The 26,857-nt window shown below is 46.8% G+C and overlaps 1 protein-coding gene across 2 annotated transcripts; it reads right to left on the bottom strand.

Annotated features, from left to right (window-relative positions):
* Positions 1 to 2,503: 2,503 nt before the first annotated feature.
* Amer3 (APC membrane recruitment protein 3) lies at positions 2,504 to 15,310 on the bottom strand. 2 transcript variants are annotated; one of them, XM_029483788.2, is made up of 2 exons: positions 15,078 to 15,310; positions 2,504 to 7,748 (listed from the first exon to the last, which is right to left on the bottom strand). In XM_029483788.2, the coding sequence occupies exon 2, from the start codon at positions 7,727 to 7,729 to the stop codon at positions 5,387 to 5,389; it is 2,343 nt and encodes a 780-aa protein (XP_029339648.1). In that variant the 5' UTR covers positions 7,730 to 7,748; positions 15,078 to 15,310; the 3' UTR covers positions 2,504 to 5,386. The 2 variants fall into 2 exon arrangements, with proteins under 2 accessions (XP_029339648.1, XP_021032989.1); XM_021177330.2 differs by lacking the exon at positions 15,078 to 15,310 and adding an exon at positions 14,507 to 14,553.
* Positions 15,311 to 26,857: the final 11,547 nt, after the last annotated feature.

The raw sequence follows: 26,857 nt of genomic DNA, 5'->3' as shown, positions 1-26,857 counted from the left end.
GCAAGGAGTCTCTTCCTCTGTTCTTTACTCTTAACCTAACAAGGTCAGTATACTTCAGGTGAGCTTATTCCCAACAGCAGGTACATGGATCTTTAAATATTTTTTACCAGTGTTATGATTGGTTTTTTTTTTCATCTTATATTCCTATTTAAAGTAACTTTTGGCATTGTTGGAGTAAAATCTACTATTTTCTACCATGAATACCATTAGTTCATATATTAATTTTCTAGTCAGGGTTTTTAAAAGGCTTTCTTCTGTATCCTGTTTTCTTTAGTGTTAAATACCTTACATGATTCTATTTTTATTTTTACCTCATCGTATCATTATGACCCTTTTAACAATGTTAGTGGTTGTTCCAAGGCTTACAATGCACACTTCACTTCCTCCTCTTCTTCTTCCTCTTCTTCCTCTTCCTCTTCTCCCTCCTCCTCTTCCTTCTCCTGCTTCTGTTTTTTCCCCCCAAGACAAGGTCTTTCAGTATAACCCTGACTGTCTTGGAACTCACTCTATAGAGTTAGCCTCAAAGATCTCTTGCCCCTGCCTCTGCCTCTTGAGTACTGGAATTAAAGTCATGGCCACCAAGCCCTGCTACAATGTATTTATGTATTTTTGATTTATCAGAACCCTACCCCTAACAGCCAACTATTCATTTTCTAGGACCCATAAATGGCAGCCCTAGATGTAACCTGGAGCTCTTAAACAACCTCATTAGAGCACACTGCACCCTTAGAACATAACTACCTTGTACTCTTGCTTTTGAATAAAATCCTTTGCTGCTTTGCCATCTGTGTGTACATTTCAATTCTTTGAAACAGACATCAGGAACCTGATATACAAATGATCCAGACAATGACTACCAGTAACACAGTATCAACATCAGGACCCCAGGACAACCAGACAGGATTCTAGGATCCTGTATGTTGCTTATTTTAAAAAGAATTAAAATGTGTTAAAATTTAAAAACACTTCTTTGGGCTAACAAGATGTCTCAGAGGATACAAGATATTGCTACACAAGCCTAACAACCTGAGTTTGATTCCTAAAATCAACAAGTTTTCCTCTGACCTCCATGCTTCAGAGGGGTAAAGGAGTATCTTGGTCACTAGCCTATCTGTGTGAAGAGGTGAAGGGACACTAAGGCCATAGCAACTCTTATAAAAGAAGACATTTAATTAGGGGCGTGCTTACAGTTTCAGAGGTTTAGTCTGTCAGCATCCTGGTGGGAAACATGGCAGCATTCACTGGGCTGGGGAAGTAGCTGAGAGCTTACATCCTGATCCAATGGCTGAAAAAGAGACTATGTACTTGGCATGGGCTTTTGGAACCAACCCCTTTCTTCTTTCAAGCCACATACTTCCTCCAACATGGCCTCACCACTTAGTCCTTCTAATCCTTTCAAATAATGCCACTCCCTGGTGACTAAGCATTCAATTTATGATGGCTCCAATGGAAGCCATTCTCATTCAAACAACCAGAAGGATGAAGGACAGAAATTTGCTTACTATTTGGCTTCCTATATCGTACAACACCCTCCTTTCTCCCCCTGTGCATTTCTTCCTTTCATTTTTTAAGACTTTATTATTTTTTTTTTTTTTTAGTCTTCATTATCCACATGCCTGTGCCTGCATGGGGATATGTACGCCTGAGCACAGGTACCGGCGGAGGCAGATGCCATGAGCTTCAGATCCCTGGCATTGGCATTACAGGTGGCTGTGAGGGACCTGACGTGGGTGCTGGGAACTAAAGTCAGGTGCTCTGCAAGAGCAGTGTGGACTGTGAACAGCCGAGCCATTTCTCCAGCCCCTCGTGCATTTCCTCTATCACATGAAATAAAACGATAAAGTAGGAAATAGGAAGCTGAGAACTGCTCCTTGCAGGAGCCTTCTGCTTGTCCTGCCTTCACACCTTCCATACTAAGACCTCTCAGACCCCTTCCATGCCCTGCACCAAATCGCTCCTCCCTCTCACCTACTCTAGGCCTCACTCGGTGTGCCCAATCCCCAGGGCTCTATCCTCACTTGCCCTCCCAGGGTTGTATAAAATCCATAGTCATACATGAATTAGTTGTGCAGAAATAGCCAGAGAGAGGCCGAGGCTGCACAAACTTGAAGATCTGGGTTTCTGTGTCCAGCAACCACATAAAAATCTGGGTATGACCACATACACTTGTATACCCAGAGCTATGGCAAGCAGAGACGGGAGGACTGTTGCTGTGTCCGCCTAGCTTCAGGTTCACTGAGAGACCCTGCCTAAAAGGAATAAGTGAAGAGTGATATAGGACAGGAGACCAACGTCTACCCTCGAATTTGTCCCTGGCTTCCAGGTGTGCAACACATGGGCACATACACCTGCGCATGTGTGCGCGCGCATACACACACACACACACACACACACACACACACACACACACACACACACATGCATGCATATACACCATCCACATAGTCACATATAAAAGAAAAAAAAATGACCAGAAAACTCAGAAGAGGAGGAGGCAGATTTCTTGTATTTCCAGAACTTGATTAGCATCTTAGCTGACCCTAAAGTCCCTTTCCAGTGGGTCACACATGGAGCCTGCCTGTGTTGGTACTTGTTTTGCCTGACAGCGGTCATCCTGAGGGCTGGGTGTTGAGAAAGAATCACAAGAGCCTCCTCCATTCTCCCTGACCCTGGATCTAGCACAGACCCAGAAGAAAAACCTCAGGGGTGCTGTGTTTGTAAAGTATTCCCTACCCAGAGACAGAACCACAGCCCTGAGTTCCTATCGCTCTGTTGCTAAACCACTGTAGACCACATTGGATCTGCAACCATGTTGATTCTGTAATTTATTGTGCTCTTGAGTCTGAATGGTTTAATCTCCATCACTTCAAGGTTATGCATCACAAGTCACAGTAAGTATACACTGTCCTCTGCTATGGGAAGAGATCTGGATTTCAAGCAGACTCCCGGTGTGTGTGTGTGTGTGTGTGTGTGTGTGTGTGTGTATACATGTGTGTGCATGCATTCATGTGCATGCATTCATATGCGTGTGTGCATGCATGTGTGTGTATATATGTGTGCACATTTGTGCCTATGCATGTGTATGTTCATGTGCATGTATGTGTGTGTTTATGTGTTTGTGTGTGTGTATGTGCATGCATGTGTGAGTGTGTGTGTCTGTGTGTGCATGTGTGTGTGTTTATGTGTCTCTGTGTGTGTGTGTCTATCCGGACACTGAGTTTCAGAGATGCATGTATCTCTGTTTCTTTGCCCGTGTTGGGATTACAGGCCTACATTGACATAGCTGACTATTATGTGGCTGCTGGGGCTCTAGACTCAGGTGATCACACTTGTGTGGCGGGCATGTTACCCCCTGACCCACTTCACCAGCCCCAAGTTCCTGTTAAACCTCAAAACTGCTTCTCTCTGAATGAGTCCCAGAGTCACCAAGAGAGCAGAAAACAACACACAACATCTTGACAATACATTCTTTCAAAAAAAAAGTATTTACTGAGCACTTTCTCTGTCAGGTACAGTACCGAGCCCCAAAGGCTGTGACTGGGGTTGAGTGGCTCCTTACTGAGCTCTCAGCCTGTTCACAGAGACATGTGGTTGGCACCCTAGGGTGCTCAGGCATGTGTGGCCTGGAAGAAGAAAGGGCTGAAGGCTCTGGGAGTATCAGCTGAGGGAAACCAGTGGAATGTTCTAGAACCTACTGCATAGCAGAGCTTTTATAGTAGGGTTTGGAAGGGATCTGAACCCCCTACCTGCACTCACTCCTTGTGTATGTCCACAGAAAGATCACACAAGCTGTGCCTGGTCTGAAAATGAGCATAATTTACCTCATACTGCTGCAGGGGTCATGCAGAATGTTCTTCTATCTGTCACTTACTCAAAGCCAGGCTCAGTGATGTCATTGTGATGTCATGATGGAGTCTGAGTCCTAAGAGAAGATGTGGCTTCCCAGGTGAACGACCCTGTGCTTCCTTGTGTCCAGGTCCACATGGCCACAACCTTGATGTCTGTTTTTAACCTACAGCCCTCATCCGCACACAATAGGCAGCCTTAAAGAGCTGTTGGTGCCAATGGTCACAAGAGACTTTCTAGCCTGAAGTGGAGCGCTTAGGCCCTGAACATGTGATATCAGTGGGACTTCAGTGCTTGCCTGGAGTTCCTGTACCTCTCCACAGGAGCTCTGTATGAAGTGTGGCCTCTCCAGGAACCTGCCTACATGTGGTCTGGGTGACAAATTTTACAACTACCTGTCAAGTCCTTATCCTCTGCCTGCCACTGTGTTATTTTTTGCTGAGGTAGAATCAAATTCTTGACAGGGAGGATGGACCCTCTGTCCCTGCCCTCAGGCTGGGTCAGAAATGATGTCTACCTTTCCTGGGGGATAGCAGCCAGCAGGTCCTTTCCTGTTTCTGGATGTCTGGGTTTGGTGCGTGTGTTGCTTTTGGGTTAGGGGTGGTGAGCACAGCTTCATACAGAGAGCTCCCTGGAGGCGAGATGGCCACGCTGGGAGTGGAAAGGGCAGAAAATAAGGCCTTTGCAACTCCAAGGCAGAATGGCAGAGGTGGGGAGAACAGTGGGTATCCTCCCACCCAAGGCCTCAGAGAACAAGCTGAAGGAAGTGCACAGAATCACTAGGAGAGAACCTATTGGTCAGGCAGGGTCTGGTCAGCCCTGGCAAAGCTGTGCACATATATCATGCTGGAGGCCCCAGGCTCCTGCTAAGACAGGGCTGGTCCTTGTCATTCCCAAACAGAAGCACTGTGACACTGTGGTGTATTTTGATCTCCTTTCCTGGGTAAAGGGTAGACTTGGATGAAGCCTGCGGGTCCTTGTGAACTCAGCCTCATGAGATTTTCTGCCTCCTGAGCCGTGGCTCTCGTCCTTTTCCTGTACCTCAAGCAGATGGATTGGCTACCCCTGTCTTCCTTTACAACGTGAACTGCTTTCTGGCCATCATCTGTCCTTGTGGTGTGAAGTGCTGGCAGCTCCCAGCAGTCTTTAGCCCCAGGCTCAGGCAGGGATTCCTTCATCTGATCCCCTATCCCCCCTCCCCACAAGCCTGATCTTGGCCATCTCTACCCCAAACACAATCCTTACACCAGAAAATAAATAAATAAAGATGAAGATTCTGGTCCTTGGTTCTCCTGAATGAGGTCATGCATATGCAGCTCCTGAAGTGTGTGAGCCCATCCTGTAGGTGAGCTTGCGCCACTGCCAGCTTGTAAGTCCACACTTCTGGTTATCCACATGAAGTCCATATCAGGTCAGAAGGCCATTGCAACATTTCATGGCCCAAGGGAAGGAGTGACTTACCGCTATTCACTGTCCAAAGAGGGCTACAGGACTTCTGGACAATAGCCACAGAGACTGGGCACCAGGGGCCCAGAGTAGCTCAGGATCCCACTGAACCCCTATGTGGCACTTGCTCTGAAGCCCTGGGGCAGAGCTGCTGAGGTTGGCTGTCCACAGAGGAACAGGCTTGGGTACCTAGCCTGGAGGGTTCCAACTTGAGCTGGTTCAGGTCCAGGAATAGGTCACAGCATTTCTGGTCCTGTGGGCTGGCTGAGGAAGAAAGGCCACAGCCAGCTGCTTCATTGGGCTTGCTGCTTATTGGGTTCTTTTGCAGAATGTTGGGACCCCAAGCCTGAGGCTTCCAGAAGAGCCCATTGCCCTTATCCTGTCTGGGAGAATTGCTGTCTGGATAGATTTGCAGGGATGCCACATGGGTCACACACCCTACGAGCATGGGTCCTGGATCAAGAGCACTTCCTCTGTGCCCTGGTCTTATGGGGCCTTGAGAATACCTCAGGTTTCCAGGTGTCCCAAGTTCCTTCTGTGAGCTGAGACAGGTGGCAGAGGTCACAGCTTTGCCGTTCCTAGAAATGCTTGTCATGGTAGCTTCAGAGGAGGACTGGCCTTCAGAGAAGTCTTGTGTTCCTTCCTCTAGAGAGTCATCCTTAGATGGAGTCTTACTACCCCTTGCAGGCTCTCCTAGGACCTCACACTCTCCAACAAGCAAGTCTTTGGTTCCTGAATGTGCCCAGGGCTCCTGCCTGCTGGGTGGAAAGCATGCCGTGGCCTGGTCTTCCCTGCCTTTCACACCCACTGATGATCCTCTGAGAACTCTATGGGGGTCAGGTGGGGCAGCAGGTGCCCTAAGGACAAGGGCAGGGGTAGGGGCAGGGGTAGGGGCAGGGGTAGGGGAAGTGGCCGGTGGGGTTCTGCGCAGCCAGTTGACAATGCCCATGGTAATGGCAAGTTCTGTGTCACAGAGCTTCAGCAAACATTCCTTGCCCTTCCAGGTACTCTGGAGGAAACCCTGGCTGAGCAAGTCAGGGCCTGGCGCTGGGGCCAGGTTCTCCTCAGCTCCCACGCGGAAGCTGCACATAGACAACGGGGTCCCTAGGGCAGGCCCCGAGAGACTCTCAGACACACAGTCATCATCCAGGATTGGGCCGACAGGGGCCTCGCTGGGGTCATAGAATAGTTCGTAGAGGGCGTCCCCGCTGTAGCTGTCCCTGGGGAAAGTGGCTGCAGGCGTGCCTGGGCTCGCAGCTTCCTTCTTCTCCTCCTCAAGGCCTGGAGAGAAGGAATCGTAGTAACCTTCATCGCTCGTGGACACAGATTCTGGTTGTTCACTTTTGGGGGTACCTGTGTCTATGGAGCTGGCTTTGGAGCCGCTGGGGGGACCCCTGCAAGGGAACAGGGGCAGTTCAGCTAATCCAGATGTGTCTAGCCTGGGCTGGTCTGTTTCTGTCCCTTGGGGACTCGTCAACCATGGGCCCATCAGAGCGCGCTGCTGCTGCTGCACAGAGCGATTCACACTGTCCCAGAACTTGATGAAGTCTGATGCTTCATTCTGGGCAGGTGACATCAGCTGTTCCATACTACCCTGGGAGGGGCCACAGGGAGTCTTGCAGTCTAGAGCCTGAGGTGAATGGGCTGGGCTCTCTGGGCCGTCCTTCAGCTCCACAGATGGCACCGAGCTCCCATCTGCAAAGATCTCCCCACAACCTGTAAGTGAATCGAAGCTTTTCAGTGAGGCCACATCCTCACACAGGGCACTGCAAAGGTCAAAGGGTGAGTCATGTAGAAATTCACTGTCAGACAGGTCCTGGCATAGGCTGTCCAGCCCCAGCCCCTCACCCATGGAGAGGAAAGTCTTGCCTTGCTGCGCTGGAGCCCCTGAGGGTGAGAGGTTCTTCCCCTTGGCTGAGAGCGAGGCCAAGTTCTCAGTCTTGCTTCTGCGCATGTGAAATAGGTTTCGAAAGCACTTCTTGGACCTTTTCAGAGAAATCCTTTTTCTTGGGATGCTCTTAGCCACCGCTGGCACGAAGGGCATCTGGGGCACAAAGTGGCGGTAGTCAATCATGCGCTGACCTCCTGGGGTCTCTGAGAAGCTTGTGCTACCTACCATCTGCCCTGTGGGGGCCGCCGCCTTCACAGCCCCTGGAACACTGTCATGAGTCTTACTCTTGCGCACCAACTTGAAGGTGGTTCCACAGAGGGGCACGGGACCCCCTTCAGGATCAGACAGGACCTCTTTGTTGGGGTACCGGCCGTACCCTTGGGCACAGGGACTTGTTTGGGAGCTCTTCTCGCCATAGGCTCTCTGCTGCTCTCCCAGCGACAGTGACCACTTGTCTGGGTCCTCCTTGGCTGGTGAGTCTATGAGTTTCTCGTGGGAAATCTGCACGCTAGATTTGATGAAAGTCTTTCCTCTCCTCAGCTCCATGTTGACAGTCTTCTTGCCACTGTGGAAGAAAGCAGAGGGCACATAGTATCTATGATGGTTACGGTTTACTGTCAGCTTGCCTGGATTTAGAATCCTCATGAAAACACTTCTTTTGGTGTGTCTGTGAGAGACGTTTTGTTTTTTTTTTTTTTTTTTTTTGGTTTTTCGAGACAGGGTTTCTCTGTGTAGAGACGTTTTAAGATTGGGTCATTTGAGATGGAAAGGCGCACCCTGGATTTGGAGAACATGCCATGGGCCCCAGACTCAATGGAACAAAGGAGCTGACACACGGAGAAGTAGCAGTCCACTCTTTCTGCTTGTTGATGGCAGATACAGTGTGATCAAAAGCAACCAGCCTCTTGCTCCTGTCACCGAGCCTTACTCACCATCCCCTCAAACGGTGAGCCAAAACAGACCCATTCTTAAGTTGCTTTTGGAAGGTATATTATTACTGCAACAAGAAGGGAAGCCAGGAAGAAGAAGAAGAAGAAGAAGAAGAAGAAGAAGAAGAAGAAGAAGAAGGAGGAGGAGGAGGAGGAGGAGGAGGAGGAGGAGGAGGAGGAGGAGGAGGAGGAGGAGGAGGAGGAGGAGGAGGAGGCCAGTGCTGTGTGCAAAAATTATAAAGTCTGTAGGCTCTGAAAGGCCAGCCTGCCCCTGCTCTCATGACTTGATGGATTCCAATGCTTTAGCCCTAGTGGATTCTCCATGGAGAAGGAAAGAAGAAAGAGGAACAGGATGCCACCTTTTACATTTTCAGGTTGCCCAAGCACTCTTTGATCTCTCCAGTCAATTCAGGTTCCCATTTCCAGGCTCAGGAATTTAATAACAACACCCTCTATCTGTTATGTAGCTATTCCTTCCCAACTGAAACACTCTCTCCTGGGCAGCCAGGGAAGGCTCCTTAACCCATAGAAAGTAAACAAATCCTGCAATATCCTGAAATTTACAAGACTCACAAGGGCACATACACTCCAGGCTATACAAGCAGTAACAATGATAACCAGCTGAGCTGCCTGCAAGTTATGCAAACAGCCTTGGAGTCACCACCACCCAAAGGGACACCCTGCCTACACTGTTAGAAGTTACCTAATGAAGACGCTGGTTCGAAAATCAGGCTACAGTGGAATGATTTATTTAGTCTGGCAAACTGATGTTTGTTTTGCTCACCCCAAGTAAATTCACATAGCACCTACCCTCACCACATTCTCAGGAGGAACATCTCAGCCTTCTGAGTATATAATTGTGGAGGAGTCGGGGAAGTAGGATGCCTCCCAGGCCTGAAGCAGTGGACCATCAAGGGAGGACCAGGCATCTGCTGGGGAAAGTAAGACTCAGTCTGTACCGAGGCTCTCAAGCAAGAGGCAGCCAAAAATCTCACAGGGTTTGCAAAGCATGAACCAGGGGAGGAGGGAATCTCATGGCAGCAAGGCACAGCACATGTCACAGAATATCATGGACCAGAAAGGCAGGCAGCTGTCACTGACAGATATCGCCTGGAGTCCATCTAGAGATGGTTTCTGGTGACCAGGCTGAGTTCATTGCAGAAGATGCTACAGTCAGCATTGGGAGTCGGGGGCTTTGCTGGGTGGTGAATGTGCTAGTGACTTGATTGTTCTGTCATAGCTGGGCCTTACCTGGCTGTATCCCGGGATCCCAGAAGCACTTGAGTCTTCTGGTGAGTGTGTGGAAGCAGGGACATTAAGGAGGCCGGCCTTGCAGAACCGACAAGGAGAAAGGAACCACAAGAGGCTGACCAAAGAGCCTGAGGCTGGAGAAAGGGGAATGCTGTTCTAGAAGTGGAGTCACAGAGTCTTCCAAAGGAAAAAAATGCCAGGCTTCAGGAGTCACATAAAAAGAGGGCAGGATGGGAATCCTGACACTGGAGACCAAAGGGCTGGCTGTGAGAGAAGAATCTGGTTTAGAACATGGAGCCCTTAGGGTAGATGTATAGAGCCAGAGGACCCTAGCAAGAAATGGAAAACCAGCGCATGGCTGGAGAACCTTCTGAGCTCTCTCCCCAGCCCTAGCAGAAACTCTCTCTGCCTGTGGCCTGAAGGTCAGCCTCTGTCCGCCTGGCTAGAGATGCTGAGGCTGAGGTCTCTCCATCTCTAGGACTGCTCTGTGGTCATCCCCTGCATTTGTTCATCCCAGCCCCAGCCTGTGAGGAGGGCTTGCAGCAGGTTCAGCCCTATAAACTGCCCCCAAAGAAGCCCTCCTGGTTGCCTCTAGATGGCAGCATGAAAGCCATCTGGCAGTCAGGGCTGGCCAGAGTCCCAGAAGTGCCCCTGCATGCAGCTTCAAGTGGGCAAAGCCAGCATCACAGGGACTCATGGGCAAGCTGACTGCACTGCTGCCACCTGCTTGCACCTGGGGGTAGCACTTTCTCCTGTCCAAGTGACATCTGGGACTTTTGGCTGGGGGACAAGACAAGTAGTCTGCATCGTTCAGGAGAGCCACAGAGCACAGGCTTAGCTCTCCCGCTGTGTGGCTCCTTTAGTCACAGCACAATAGCTCTTGGGCACAGTGCCTCAGGTGCCATGGTGGCTTTTCAGTCTCCTGGGAGATGGATGGGCACCATGCCTCAGGCATCAGGGTTGCTGTTCAGCTTGTTGGGAGATGGCAAGGGCCCAAGCCTTTTCCATCCTGACCCTGCAGATTTCTCCTCAGAACATTCTGCCTCTCGCACCCTGCAGATTTCTCCTCAGAACATTCTGCCTCTCGCATTCCTTTACAGGTTTGGTGGGCTCTAATGCACATGGCCAAGTGCTTGTTATGCAGGGTCTGGTGGCAAGGGACTCAGCTTGAGCACTGCTATTACCCACCTAACCAAGCAGAAAGCTTGGCCCCTACGCTTACAAGGGACAAACTACTGTAATGATCACTTTACTAAGTATGAGCTCAGGGCTGGAGAAATGACTTAGCAGCTAAGAGCACGTGCTGCTCTCTCAGAGGAGCAGAATTTGGTTCCTAGAACCCACAGTAGAGAGTTCACAATCACCTGTAACTCCCAGTTCTGGGAGAAGGGGGTGCAGGTATGACCCTCTCTCCCCACCTCTTCCAGGTATCTACACATAGATGCACATACTCACTCATGCATGCACATACTCATACATGCACATACTCACTCATGCATGCGCATCATTAAAAATTAAAAGAATTCCTTTTCTAAAATTCAACTTCAGAAAAGCCAATAAACTAACCCATTGGTAGTAAAGCTGGGACTTGAACCCCTGAACCAATGATCAAGATCTCTACCTCCCTCCTTCAACCTCTCATCACTCAGTAACACAGGCTAGCCTTGAATACTTCATTCTCCTGCCTCAGCCTCTAGAGTACCAGGATTACAGGTTATGTACTCCCACATCCCACTAGAACTATCTTTTGTGAAAAACCTAAAAATAGATTAATAAATGTGTTTTTATTAGGAATTCTGGAAAACACAATGAAGGTAAAGACTTCAGGTTGCAAGCCTAACACAAATTAGAAAAATTATAACTTTGTAGTTTAGAAAAATTTATAGTTGAAAACAGTGTGATTTTAAAGGAGATATTTGTTACAGGATATCTAGTTTACTCATGCCTCTCAGCATATTTTAGTTACTGTATCCCTGGAAGTCATTTCATCCGGCTACAATAAAGATTATTTCGCTGTATGCAAAATTTTTCACCTTTAAGAATTAAACTGTTTAGACTGAGATCTCTTTCAGAAAAAAAAAATACTGGTTTCTAATCTGCAGAGTGGTCACGTGAGCTAAAATTGGGAAAGGGTGGACATTTCATTCCATTCTGAACTTAGAGTGTGATCCTCCTCAGACGACGATACAAAGGACTGTATACTGGACTGTATCCCTTATAGTGATACAGCTAGGACCTCGTAAGCTTCATTGCCACTGTGTATGCAATAAGACCGAGCAGCAAACTTCAAGACAGCACACTGGAGACCTCAGTCCTAGGCAGCGGCCTGTCGCTTCAATCAGTGTTCACATCAAAATGTCTAATCCAGCCTGTCTTTGGAAATCTATCCTGTTACTTTATCCAGCCTTTCTCTTTGGAAATGGGAGCCTTCTGCCCGACGGGAAGCTGACTGAGCAGTCACCTCCTACAACAGCTTTCAGAAGCAGAGAAGGATTTATGTGAGCGGCCAGATATTAAACCAGCACTGCCTGAAGGCAGAGGCTAAATGTCTTTAGCTTCTCAGTCAGAAAAACCAAGATCAAGTCATCTGAGAGGCACTTTGTTTTATAACCCTGTGGCTAACAACCTGTCAGTCCGTGTATACTCATGACAGGTCCAAAGGAAGTAGGTAGTACCTCCCTTGTAGTCTGCGGAGCTTAGCCACCACTTATATTTTATTTTAGTGCTTACTCTAGAGCAAGATTTAAAGGTTTTCAAAGTCCAGGGCTTCAACTGTAACAGACAATTGTATACACTATTGCATGTGTGTGTGTGTCTGTGTCTGTGTGTCTGTGTGTTTATATGTGCATGTGTATATGTGTGTATTGTGTGTGTATATATGTGTGCATGTATGTGTGTATATGTGCATATGTGTATTGTATGTTGTATATGTATCTTTATATGTGTGTGTGCATGCATGAGTGTGTGTGTGTGTATGTGTGTGCATGTGTGTGTGAGAGACAGAGAGACAGAGAGAGAGAGAAAGAGAAAGAGAGAGGGAGAGAGAGGGAGGGAGAGTGAGAGAGGGAGGGAGAGAGAGGAGAGAGAGAGAGAGAGAGAGAGAGAGAGAGAGAGAGAGAGAGAGAGAGAGACCGAGACCTGTGGACATGAAGATCAGAGGTCAACTTCCAGTGTCATACATTCCTCAGGAGCCATCATCCACTTTGCTTTTGAAACAGTCCCTCACCTGGAGCTTCCTGAGCAAGCTAGACTGACCAGACAGTGAGCTCCCAAGGATCTACCTGTCTCCCTAAGTTTAGAGATTTCAAGTCTATGCCACGTGACTGGATATTTATGTGGTTCCTGGGGACTGAAACCAGCTCCTTGGACTTGCTTGAAGTTTTAGCAAAATTTGTATTACTGTGTGTGCATGTGTGCATGCATGCACTAAGGTACCATGATGCACGTGAGGAGGCCAGAAGACAAGCTACAATGGTCTGATCTCTCTTTCCACTGTGCGGGCCCAAGGAATCCAACTCAAGTCATCAGGCACTGCAGAAAGTATTTTTAACTCACCAAGTCATCTGAGAGGCCCCAAGTTCTTTACTGACCAAGTTACCATCTTCCCAGTCTCCATGAAACGTCTCTAAGACTCAGACCTCCAACTCTACTACTGACAGTTTAAGACGGTATTACAGATTTAACTGAAGTGTCTTATGTGTTTGAAACACCTTGACCATATGTTTCATTTGATGAAATTTCACACATTTCAGGTTCCTAAAAAGGATATTGGGTCTGGAAACTTTACTTCTACAAATGCAATTTATGCTAATAATTTTCAAAGACCGGCCCCCAGCTACACTAAGCAGCCTCTCGCCTCTCATATGAACCTTTGCATTCCATGAGATCAGAACCCATGCAGGACATTTATTTAATCCATTCTCTTTCAAGGATGTGAAAAACCTAAAAGACAGCAGAAGACCATCAGTCAGGAGACACAGGAAGTGCATTCTAGACAGTGGACACACCCTGCAAAAGGCCCCAAGGACAAGGAAAAGAGACATATAAACATGGATGCAGCGGTGACTGAACGAGCAATGGGAACAGGCCAGGAGATCAGTCAGGAGGCCATATCTGACCTAAGGACCCTGGAAGGAGTGTGAGGAGCTACAGGTGAAAGTGGAAACTTGGGACAAGAGAGAATGGGGGGAAAGGAATGTGAATCTGAAACTACACCAGAGATCAGCAGAAAGGCGATCACAGAGATGCTCATGTCTGCTTCTGACTCTCAGCACACCAGGTCAGGAGTTTACTACAAAATGAATACTTCATGAAGCGACCTCTCTATTTTTTCCATATAGTGACAATTTTTGATCAGTTATCTAGAATTTTCTAACCCCCCTCCCAATGTAATCCTGTACCTTCTTTTCTTTTAGTATGAAAAAAAATCTTATAGAGCAAAATTAAGAAGAAAAACAAGTGACCACACAGCCTGTAGTTTTAGCATTTGAAATGCTCGTCCCTCCCCTCCCCCAAACCCTAGCAGGTCACAGCGGGCTGTTAACTAAGAAGAGGTGTCATATTTAAAGAAGAGCAGCCCTAGATGAGGTACCTTGCCCAGCGACTTCACTGGTGTTGGGAGGAGGTAGCAAAGGCTAGGGGGCAGTAGTTTGTCTCTGTGGCAGAGTGCCTTGTTGCTGGTGTGGTGAAGGCCCAAGTGACATGGAAAAGCTCTCGTGTTCTGGGATGGGGGTGGGGATGGTAATAAAGCAGAAATAGAATCTGCAGCGAGAACCACCCACTCCCACACTGGGGAGACAATGGGCCCTATGGGTGAGGGTCCTGGCCCACGTCCTCCTAGAGAGCTCTGCCAAAAGGACAGATGGACCACTATAATCTTACTTGTTCTTCCCCAGACCCCTCGTCGCGGTGACAGGGTTTTTCGCATTCCCTAACCTAAACCTAACCCAGTCACTGAGCTCAGCTCCAGGCCCCGCGCATCCTCTCTGGGCGCCGCGGAGAGGAGGCAGTGCCCATCTAGGGCCCCTTCACTCTCCCACCCATCACAGAGAATGCACTCAAACATTTCCCGGTCCCCCCTAGCTCCCGATGAGGACCAGCGAGGCAGGGACCAACGCAGCCTCTCGGGGCCTCAGCCACTTACCGCCGGGGCTAGGGAGTGTCGCAGGGCGCGGCCGTGCCCGAGCCAGGCAGCGAGTGCGCGCCCGAGCCTCGCGTCAGCACCACGGCCAGCTCCAGGTTCCGCGCCGCCGTGGGGGGCGGGCCTCCGGGCACCCGCGCGCACCACCAGCCTCGGCTCCACAGCGCTTGGGAGGGCGGTGACCGGAGGACGCTGGCGAGTAGCGGAGGAGCGAGGAGACTTAGCCGCCACTGCGCCGCCGCCACCCAGAATTGCTGGCTTTGTTCTAGCTCTCTCCCTCTGCCCACCTAGCTGCTCCCATAATGCTGTGGGTTTTGCATCCCTAAACCCCTTTGGTCCTCAGTCCAGGGGTCCCGTATACCCGGAGACTACAGGTGTGGGTCCCCCGCCCTCCTGCATCCCGAAGGTCCAGGACCCGCTGACTCCAGCTCTCTCCAAAAGACGATATCACACACAGCCTCTCTAGCAGTCTTACTGAAGATTCGGGATTCTAAGGCTTGGAAGAACGAGCAAGTCAATGTGGGGAGGAAGAAAATCATAAATTAAAAGAGACATTTCCTTTCCACGTACTTACTGTGTGGTCTGCTGATGCTATCCCCTGCCGCAGTCTTGAAGATCAAACAGAAACGATTTGGGGAACCCCTCCCGCAGAACTGAGGACGAGTGCCCCCAGGCTGGTCCAGTGTCCAAGGCTGAGCTGGCAGGTGGGGATAAAGGGTAAAGAAATTCCGCTACCGTTTAGGCGGTCTTGTCTCCTGCCCGGGTGGAGCCAAGGGTGGGGAGCCTAACTGCTTCTGTTTGGAAAAGGCTGATCGACAGGGGGCTAGTCACAAGTGTGAGCAGCCTGTGTGAACAGGCTGAAGAGCAGTTGCAAAGGAGCCAGTTAGGATTAGGCTGAGACCCAGGGAATAAGAGGGGTGGTGACTAACAAAGACCACGCACTTCTTTGAGCCAGAAGGCTCCCTCTCTGTCCTACATCTAAAAAGTCCCCGCACTCAGGTTTTTCCAACCTTTTGGTCTGCAGTGCTTTGGCAAGCCTTAACCAGTTGAAACTTCTCTCTGATCAGTCAACAAGCTCTGCCAACCAGGGAGATGACCCATTTCTAGGGGAGCTACACGGTTGAATCTTCTTTCTACACAATGACTAACTTAGCTACACAAACCTCCCACTAAGTGTGGTGTGTGTGTGTGCCCTGTGTGGATGTGTGCACATGTATGTGCATGTGTGGCATAGGCCTGTGGAGGCCAAAGGTTGAGTGTCTGCCTCAACGGTTTTACTTTGTTATTGTCTCTGGAGAGGGTCTCTTACTGAACCCTGGACAGGAAGCTCATCATTTAGTAGGTCTGGTAGGTCTAATTGACCAAGGCTCATCTGATCATCCTCTTGCCCAACACTCCCCACCACACACACACACACACACACACACACACACACACACACACTCACACACACACACACACACACTCACACACACTCACACACACACACACACACACTCATACACACACACACACACACAGAGCCATGGGGTTCCTGACCTGCACTGTGGTACCTGGATTTTATGTGGATACTGGAGATTCAAACTAATGCTTGGTGTGGCAGGCACTTTAATGGCTGTGCTGTCTTGCAAACCTTCTGCTATATTTGAAGTGTGACTGAAACTATGTTCTCTCTTCTTTTCTTTTCTTTTCTTTTCTTTTCTTTTCTTTTCTTTTCCCTTTTTCCCTTTTCCCTTTTTCCCTTTTTCCCTTTTTCCCTTTTTCCCTTTTTCCCTTTTTCCCTTTTTCCCTTTTCCCCTTTTTCCCTTTTCCCCTTTTCCCCCTTTTCCCTTTCCCCCCTCTCCCCCCTCTTCCCTCTTTCCCCCCTCCCCTCCCCTCCCCTCCCCTCCCCTCCCCTCCCCTCCCCTCCCCTCCCCTCCCCTCCCCTCCCCTCCTCTCTTCTCTTCTCTTCTCTTCTCTTCTCTTCTCTTCTCTTCTCTTCTCTTCTCTTCTTTTCTGACACTGGTTCCCGGTTACTTCATTGCCCTGAGGGCCAATACTCTGGCCATTCTCTGTTCAGATTTCCCACACTGTGAGACCAAAAGAGCCAGTGCTAGTAGGTCAACTGCATTGGAGGATTTGCAGAGTTCAGGTCTACAGCCATGAGGAGCCCCACATCTAATGGGTCTTGGGGAAGAACACATAAATAGCCATTCTGCTTCATACTGCTGAGGAAAGTTGACAGACTTGGGACTGTCTGTCAAAAGCAAACTTGAGTAGTTTCAGTTGGAGGTGAATGGTTGGGTGGGGAGGAGGAACCATAACACCAGAGGTGGGCACATAGAAAGTCATTCTAGTCCTTGGAAGACGCCGGTGCAGAAGAATAGCCCCTTCAATCCCAAATAATCTATTCGATGGAGTGACTTATTGCTAGCAGCAGTTCTTTTAAATTTTATCATAGTTTAGACTTTTCTATCATATTTTAAACAGTAAACATTTTTTAGCCTTTTTGTATGCATGTTCACGTATGTGAAGGTACACATGTGCACACAGGTAGAATATACACGGATATGAGAATGTGTAAAGGCCAGAGGTCAATATGACTCTCATGCCTCAGATACTATTCACTTTAATCTTGAGAGAATTCTCACTGAAACCCAGGGCTGGCAGATTCAATTGGTTTGACTAGCCAGTGAGCTGAAAGATCCACCTGTTTCCCACTCACCAGCACTAGGATTGCAAGACAGCTACACACACACATGCATGCATGCATACATGTACACACGCATGCACATGCAATGCATACACACATGCATGCATGCACACACATGCACATGCAATGCATACACCATGCACACTCACACACAGACACCTGGCTTTTTGCATTAGACCTGGGAATTGAACTCTGGTCCTCATGTTTGTCTGTAAGCACTTTACTGAGTGAGCTGTCTCCCCAGCCATGTTAAAGTTTACATTTAATTTTTAACTGGTCCTTTAATCACAAAAGCTAAATAAGTAACTTCTTAAACAAACAGTGATGAAAATAAATGTATATAAATATATAAATTAGTTCATACAAATGAGAAGCCATACAAGATTACAGTTTTAAAAAAAATCTGCCTCCATTTTCTTTAGTGCCCTGATAAAATTTTGAATTTTTTCTGACAGTTAAGTATGTGTGTATTTATTCCCAGGTAACATGTTTCTGTGTCCTTGACATGTCTGTACTGTTACATTAAAATGTCTGTACTGTTACATTGAAAGGTCTGTACCATTACTTAATTTGCACTAAAATATTATAAATAAGTTGACCTTACACACTGAAATATTTTCATATCTGTTTCAAGAGGGTAATCTTATTCTGACAACGTCCCTAGTGTCATCTGTTATCAAAAGGGGAATCAGGTTAATTAGTAATTAGAGAAATATAAAAAAGTTAACAATGGAATAACCTTTGCGGAGTGTCATAATGCTATTTTTGGAATCTGTACATGCAGAAACATAAAGAAACATGGGAGAACACTAACAATTTGAGTTTCAACTAACCATTGGAAGTTTGTTTAGTAATGAACCTGAGAAGACAGAAAACATTGGAAACAGCATCCCAATTATCAGCGTTTCTCCGTGTTCTTTGATATGAAGTGAGAGCCACACTTAGCTATAGGTGTCAGGGTTTGTTTGGGAGTGCAATTAGGAAATAGGTTGCTCTAGTAAAGATGGTGGTAAGTTCTCCTTTAAGATTCACAGTTTACTGGCCCTGGTCAGCTGGTTAGATCCAGTACTAGGCATGATTTCCCTTCTGTTGAGAGGGCTGTACGTACAGTAACTGTTGGTTACCACTGTGCTGTGAGAGCCACTATTACCTCTTGAACATTATCTCATCGTGCTGGCCATAGGAGAGGCATCACAACCGGTATTATTGGTGGTGTTATTGATCACCTCCCTTCTGTCGTAGTTTGCATAGCACCTTCTGGTACTAGGAAAGCTAGACCTTAGGAAGGGGGGGATGGCTTTCAGGTGAGATTTCAAATCTTCTGAGTCTGTATTGAAGTATGTGGTGTCTTCTGCCATAGGGACTTAACCATTCAAACTCTGGAAAGCAACCAAGGGCAACAGCAATCACCTATGTGTGTGTGTGTTTGTTTGTTTGTTTGTTTGTTTGTTTGTTGTGTACTGGATTCGTGGTAGCATTTGTCTGGCACAAGGTCTCACCTGGTGCTCCCGGGAATGGGAGTGGGCTAACAGGTTTGATAGAACATTTATAGAACACTTGCTGTTAGCTTCACACAGCAGGTGGGTGCTGCTGTAAATAACATGGGGGGAGAGGTGGTGAGAATTCACTTCATGCCAGGCTTTGAGTGACTGGCTTCCCAGTTCACTCACACACTTCCACCTTCTGATTTTCCCCTATCCCCACCCGAACTAAGCTGCCTCTATTTCTGTCACTCTGCACATGCCCAAGGTCTAATTCATTGTTCTGTGAGGCAAGAATGTAAACCTTCAGTGTCTGTGTCCCATGGACTCGGATCTGCCCCTATAGCCAACCTACCTGTTTTCACTGTATGATTTCCTGGGAGCCAGGCAGGCTGTCTCGTAAGGATGCGCGAACAACGTACGCAGTCCTTCCCAGATTCGCATTCTGGCCATGCGAGCCTGCTCACTGCAGACTACCAGAGAAATAAATCTGTCGGATCAAACAGCTAGACTGAGCTGCGCATCCTGGGAAGATTGCTGGAATGCAGGAAGAGGAAGAAACCGTGAGTGTAGCGGCTGAGTAGTCCCATCCGTATTCCAACAAAGATATCCGCAAATGTCTCCCTCATGCGAAGGAAGAGCTTACCAGCCTTCCTCTTATTTTATTCGATCAGTGCTGCGTTCACATGTACTGTGTTTACACTATGTAAACAGGGCTGGGAAGGTGGGCAGGCAGGTAAAGCACGGCTGAATTCGTGTGAAAACTGGAGCTCAGATGCCCAGCGCCTTCTTCATAAGTTCTGGGAAGTAAAGACTGAAGATCTGGGCTGGAGAGATGGCTCAGTGGTTAAGAGCACCGCTCTTCCAAAGGTCCTAAGTTCAATTTTCAGCAACCACATAGTGGCTCACAATCATCTCTCCTGGTGTGTCTGAAGACAGATACAGTGAACTCCCATATACAAAACAAATAAATCTTAAAAAAAAAAAAAAAAAACTGAAGATCTGTGGAGCAAGCCAACTAACTAGACTAATCAGTGATGTCTAGGTTCAAGTGTGGGAGACCCTGCCTCAATATGTAACAAATATCCCCCTAACATCAGCTTCTGACCTCCGCGTGCACACATACACATGCATATTCATACATACATATTCATATTCATCTGCATAGTCATCCATACACACTCATGCCCACACACCACCCACAAAAACACCCAGGTATTAGCTACAAATGAGTTCAATAGTTTAAGTAAGGAATCCTTCCTTACACAACCCTTTGTTTTCTTTGGAGTTGGCCAAGTTAATGTGCCTTTAAATTATTCCTTTTGGTTTCCAGGTCTCTGTTGTGGCTTATACTACTCACTATAAAAACAAACAGTATAATTTCTTTTTTTTTGTTTTTAAAATTTATTTATTTATTTATTTTTATTTTATTTATACACACGCTGTTGCTCTCTTCAGACATGCCAGAAGAGGGCACTGGATCCCATTACAGATGGTTGTGAGCCACCATGTGGTTGCTGGGAATTGAACTCAGGACCTCTGGAAGAGCAACCAGTGCTCTTAACAGCTGAGCCATCTCGCCAGCCCAATCAGTATTTTTTCTACAGTGTCAAAAGCATTCCTAGAGTGTTCATCTCTTGCTTTCCTTTTTGATATTGCGCTGCTGGCTCTGTTTCTCTGTTGAGCCTTGCTCGCTTCATGCATAGGCTTTGTCATAGGCTTTCTCAGATCATTTCCCTCTTTCTTGGTTAACTCTGGCTTTGCTATAATCTGTATTATAGACGCTTCTCTAGGTAAAGTTCCGCACACGCTAATGTCTAATAACTCTCTCCTATTCTTAAATGTGACTGATCATTTTTACTGAGCTTTTAACTCTAGGTTAGGAATAATGAAAGCATCGCTGCTTTATCTACTGTCTTCAAATTCTTTTTCTTTTTTCTTTTTTTTGTATTTTAAATAAATGATACATATGTGGAATTAGGTAGGTACTCACATGCCATGGCATGTGTCTTTGTTAGGATTTCATTGCTAACAAGGTGAACAGACACCATGACTACAGCAACTCTTACAAAAGAAAACATTAAATCAAGACTGGCTTACAGGTTCAAAGGTTCAGTCCATATCACCATGGCAGGAAACATGGCAGCAGCGTGCAGTCAGACATAGTGCTGGAGAGTTCTACATCTTGATCCACAAGCAGCCGAAGGAGACCGTGTCACACTGAGATTGAGCACAGAAGACCTCAAAGTCTGCCCACATAGTGGCACACTTCCTCTAACAAGGCCACACCTTCTAATAGTGCCACTCCCTATGGGCCAAGCATTCAAACACGTGAGTCTCTGGGGACCACTCCTACTCAAACCACCACAGCATGCTCATGGAGGTCAGAGGCATTTGTTCCCCACCTTCTACCTCTTTTGTCCTCTGCTGCTATGTACACCAGGCCAGCATAATCTCCACGGCCTCTCCTGTCTCCATTTCTGTCTCACAGTTAGAGCACTAAAATCTCAAACACTCGTCATTTCATCCAGTGTGACATGGGTCCTGGGGATCCAAAGTCAGGTCCTAATGTTTGCAAAACACATGCTTCACCCCCTGAGCCATCTCTGCAGTCCTACTGTGGCTTCCCCCACCCACCACCCCCCATTCCCCAGCCCCTATCCCCCATCCCCACCCCTGGAAGCGTTTAGCATTGTTCTGATGTTCTGTCACATACCCATTATGATACTTTGAATATGCTTGGCCTAGGGCGTGGCACTATTAGGAGATGGCATGTCACTGTGGGAGTGGGCTTTAATGCCTTCATCCTAGGTACCTGGAAGCCAGTCTTCTTTTAGCTGCCTTCAGAACAAGAGATGGAATGCTCAGCTCCTCCAGCCCTGTGTCTTCCTGGATGCTGCCATGTTCCCACCTTGATGATAATGGACTGAACCTCTGAACCTGTAAGCCACCTCCAATTAAGTGTTGTCCTTATCAGAGTTGTCATGGTGTCTGTTCACAGCAGTAAAGCCCTAACTAAAACACCCATAATTAGATTTTGCTTTTCACCCACTTGCCAAATGAGCTCCTAAAATCTGGATGTTAAACTTGGGAAGGTCTTCTTGAATGTCTTCTAATTCCCTTTTCTCCTTCTGTAACACCTGGAGTTTTGTTTTGTTTTGTTTTGTGTTTGTTTGTTTGTTTGTGAGACAGGGTTTCGCTGTGTAGCCTTGACTGTCCTTGGTCAGGCTGAACTCACAGAGATCTACCTGCCTGAACTCACAGAGGTCTGCCTGCCTCTGCCTCCAGAGTTCTGGAATTAAAGGTGTGCACCACCACTACTGGGCTTAATCCTATAATTTTTAATAATGTTTTAATTGGTAGAGGCTTTCCCCCCTATTTTAGCTTACATGACAGACATGTGTCCCTGTTACTTGCTATTTTTCCTGGCCACATGCTTATTGTTGTCCATCTCCTCTCATGGCGGCTTTCTCCTCTCTCTGTCTCCTTTCTTCTCTCTTCACTTCCTTTTCCTGCATCCCCAGCCAGGTAACTGAAAATCCACCTACCTCTATCTATTACCCAATCACAGGCTTTAGCCTTTTATTGACCAATTAACTTGGGGAGCATGGTTACATAGCATCATTTGGTATATCTGAGGTATAGGGTCCCTGAGGATCTCCTTATTGGTCCAGTATTTAGCATTTGAATAAAAGCAGCATCAAACCAATCTCCTACAGGACAAAGAAGCTTTACAGATAGGATGCATTTCACATCTATTCAAAACCTCATATCAGCACTCTGGACTATCAAATTCTTTCCTTGGTTACTCAGTAACTGTTAAGAAATCTTAAGCCGGGCGTGGTGGCGCACACCTTTAATCCCAGCACTCCGGAGGCAGAGGCAGGAAGATTTCTGAGTTCGAGGCCAGCCTGGTCTACAAAGTGAGTTCCAGGACAGCCAGGGCTACACAGAGAAACCCTGTCTCGAAAAACCAAAAAAAAAAAAAAAAAAAGAAATCTTCAGACGGAAGCCACCTTCTGAACGCAGAGGTAGCTGGACAGGCAAAAACATCACCAATTGCAGAAGCTGGTGAAGTGGGAGGATCATGGACTGATCCTGGCATAGCCCACTCGTGTACTCATGCACACCCTGGGCTTTGGCAGCAGGTGTGTGGGAGGAGTGACAGGCTAACGATCCTTTCCCCCAAGATACATGCTGTGCTGTGCTGTGCTGTGCTGTGTTGTGTTGTGCAGGTTATTCTCATTGCCAGTTCCCAGCTGCCTGTATGTATTAGCTCCCCCGGAATAGAGAAAGCCAGAATTAGAGTTAGTATCAGGATCTATGCATACCTATAAATAATTTGGTCCACGCAAATTTGGTGCAGAGTTGCTGTTATCATTGAGATTAGCCAGTTGGCATAGTTTCTCAAGCCTATCCACCCATTTCCAATGTAGCCATATATTTCATTGTTGCCAGAAGAGCCATGAACGGGCTATGACCATAGGCAATGCCAACCACCCTCTGAATATGTAACTGCTTTGTAACTTTTCAAGGAGTTGGCTGATTTGCTGTTGTAGATCCTGATTCCACCAGGACCACAGGTGTTATAGTCACAAGCAAGTACCTCATCAGTTGCTAGAGTCACCCAACAATGTGAGGCACATGCTAGCTTAGCCACCGGGCTGATCAAGAGATCGGTACAGACGTGGATGCGTGCAATGCCTCAGCTGATGGTGCCATTCCCTAGCTAGCTGTTCCTATTATGACGACATCATTTTCTGTGCTTAGGAGAATTGGGGGTCACTTCTATATCTAAGCCTTCTGGTTCTGATTTTACATAGAGCTGCTAGTTTCTTGGGCACCAGTGTACTCTGGTGTCTTAGTAGGGTTTTACTGCTATGAACAGACACCATGCCAATGCAATTCTTATTAGGACAACATTTAACTGGAGCTGGCTTACAGGTTCAGAGGTTCAATCCATTATCATCAAGGTGGGAGCATGGCAGCATCCAGGTAGACATGGTGCAGGTGGAGCTGAGAGTTCTACATCTTCATCTGAAGGCCACTAGGAGAGGATTGTCTCTTCCATACAGGGTGGAGCTTCAAAGTCCACCCCTACAGTGACACACTTCCTTCAACAAGGCCACACCCACTCCAACAAGGCTACATCTCCTCCAACAAGGCCACACCTCCTAATACTGCTACTCCCTGAGCCAAGCATATCACTACACACCTGGCTTCAAGCTGTTCCTACAAATAAGCTAACAACTGCTTTCATTTAAATGGCTCCCTCGATTTCCCTGATGTCCAATCCTTCCTTGACCTCCAAAGTCAGGTCTTTACTCTCTGTTTCCAAAGGGAACCCAGGCAAGAGAGGCAGACTCTACCCCAACCCCAAGGATAGTGCCAGAGCAGAGGCCTTGCTCCCGTGATGTTTCTACTTTAAAGAAAATGTCCACCTTTTTCTCAGTGTGGTGTTAAAAAAAATTCAAAGTTGCTGGGATCTATAGATGAAATGCACATGAAAGCCTTATGTGTTAAGAACAAAAACCCAAATCTGTGCATTGTCAGAATGTGGTAAACTTGCATGAGGTGGGGTCTACTGGAGAGAAGGTTAGGGCACGTACCCTGGGAAGAGATGGGAACACAACTTCTTCCTCTCTCTCTCTTTGCTTCCTAGCTAGCACAGAGTAAACACAGGTCAGCAGTAGAGGACTCAGGACAGTAACATTGCTTCATAGTGCATGACCTCTTCATACTCCTACATGACTGAGTCACACTGCTGCATGGCTGTGTCACACTGCTGCATGACCACTTCACACTGCTGCATGACTGCTTTATACTGCTGCATAGCCACTTCACACTGCTGTGTGACCACTTCACACTGATTCATGCGGCAGTCTGAGTAGTTCAGAGGCCTCTACTCAGATAAAGCCAGGTCCTTGACTTTCTTGCTAAATTGAACCTCAGGAAATAGAGTTTGAGGGAATTTTAACTAAGGTTTAAGTGTAGGGGGTTAATGGAGAGACATACCTGAGAAGACAGGTATGGGCTTCTCAAAGGAGGCACACTTTGTTGTCTTTGCAATGGTCAGCAGATATGGGTGGATTCTGAAGCTATTACCTAAGAGTTGCTAAAGACTCAATCAGATAAAAGGGTGGCTGCTGGGGTACTTGGAGAGGTCTAGAGTTGGTAAGATCAACCCTCAATCAGACATGGAAGAAGTTAGGGTCTCTTCACTGTCAACGAAAGTTAATAGTCCTGTTTGAAAGATTCCCAGAAAATATTCAGGAAAAGAGAAAGGCCCTACCCTAAGTTATATGTATATATATATATATATATATATATATATATATATATATATATATATACAGGCTGTTAGCTTGGCTTATTCCTATTTAGATATTTTTATTTGAAAATATTTGTCAGCTGGCAAGATGACTCATCAGGTAAGAGCACTGACTGCTCTTCTGAAGGTCCTGAGTTCAAATCCCAGCAACAACATGGTGACTCTCAACCACCTGTAATGAGACCTGACACCCTCTTCTGGTGTGTCTGAAGACAGCTACAGTGTACTATGTATAATAATAAATAAATCTTTGGCCTAGAGCAAGTGAGAGGGGCCAACGGGAGTGAGCAGAGGTCCTAAGATTCAATTCCCAACAACAACGTGAAGGCTCACAACCATCTGTATAGCTACAGTTTACCCATATACATAAAATAAATAAATAAATAAATCTTTTTTAAAAACAGAAAAGAAAAGAAAAAAGAAAAGAAAAGAAAGGAAAATATTTGTCACCTTCTGTTTCCATCTGCACTTGGAGCTGATCCTGTGACACAGCTCTCCAAACACAAGTACCTCCGGGAGAGAGTGGGTTTCCCAAGAGTGCTGACAAGGCTGTGAGCACAGGTAAGTCCACCAGTTCTGCTCAGAGGGACCCACCTGGAGCTCTCAGGACACAGGAACTGAGGAGCAGCCTGGGTCAGAATACTTCCAGTTTCCATCTGTGCTTGGAGCTAATCCTGTGCCTCAGCACTCCATACCCAAATACCACCAGGAGATAGCTGGTATCCCAGGAGTGCTGACACACAGGCTTGCAAAAGGGACTAGCCACAGTCATCAGAGACACAGAGACAGCAAGACCAGCTAACACCAGAGATAACCAGATGGCGAGAGGCAAGAGCAAATACATAAGCAACAGAAACCAAGGCTACTTGGCATCCTCAGAATCCAGTTCTCCTACCTACAGCAAGCCCTGGATACCCCAACACACCAGAAAAGCAAGACTCTGGTTTAAAATCACATCTCATGATGATGATAGAGGACTTTATGCAGGGCATAAATAGCTCCTATAAAGAAACACAGGATAACACAGGTAAACAGGTAGAAGCCCCTAAATAGGTAAGACAAAAATCACTTAAAGAATTACAGGAAAACACAACCAAACAGGTGAAGGAATTGAACAAAACCATCCAGGATATAAAAATGGAAATAGAAACAATAAAGAAATCACAAAGGGAGATACAAAACCTAGGGAAGAGATCAGGAGTCATAGACACAAGCATCACCAACAGGAAACAAGAGATAGAAGAGAGAATCTCAGGTGCAGAAGATAACATAGAAAACATTGACACAACAATAAAGGAAAATGCAAAATGCAAAAAGCTCCTAACCCAAAACATCCAGGAAATCCAGGACACAATGAGAAGACCAAACCTAAAGATAATAGGTATAGATGAGAATGAAGATTTTCAACTTAAAGGGTCAGTAACTAGTTTCAACAAATTTATAGAAGAAAACTTCCCTATCCTAAAGAAAGATATGCCCATGAACATATAAGAAGCCTACAGAACTCCAAATAGATTGGAAGAGAAAAATATTCCTCCTGTCACATAGTAGAACACCAAATGCAGTAAACAAAGAATATTAAAAGCAGTAAGGGATAAAGGTCAAGTAACAGATAAAGACAGACCTATCAGAATTACACCAGACTCCTCACCAGTGACTATGAAAGCTAGAAGATCCTGGGCACATGTTATACAGACCCTAAGAGAACACAAATGCCAGCCCAGGCTGCTTATACCCAGCAAAACTTTCAATTGCCATAGACAGAGAAACCAAGATATTCCATGACAAAAACAAATATACACAACATCTTTCCACAAATCCAGCCCTACAAAGGATAATAGATGGAAAAC

This window comes from Mus caroli, unplaced genomic scaffold, assembly GCF_978045245.1.
Source record: "Mus caroli unplaced genomic scaffold, Mus_caroli_1 scaffold_1, whole genome shotgun sequence".
Classification (NCBI taxonomy): domain Eukaryota; kingdom Metazoa; phylum Chordata; class Mammalia; order Rodentia; family Muridae; genus Mus; species Mus caroli.
The sequence above is the reverse complement of the archived record's forward strand: the minus strand, read 5'-3'. Positions and strand labels throughout refer to the sequence as shown.

Bases quoted from the DNA above. Each gene is read 5' to 3' on its own strand.
- Amer3 (XM_029483788.2), bottom strand. From the start codon at position 7,729: ATGGAGCTGAGGAGAGGAAAGACTTTCATCAAATCTAGCGTGCAGATT.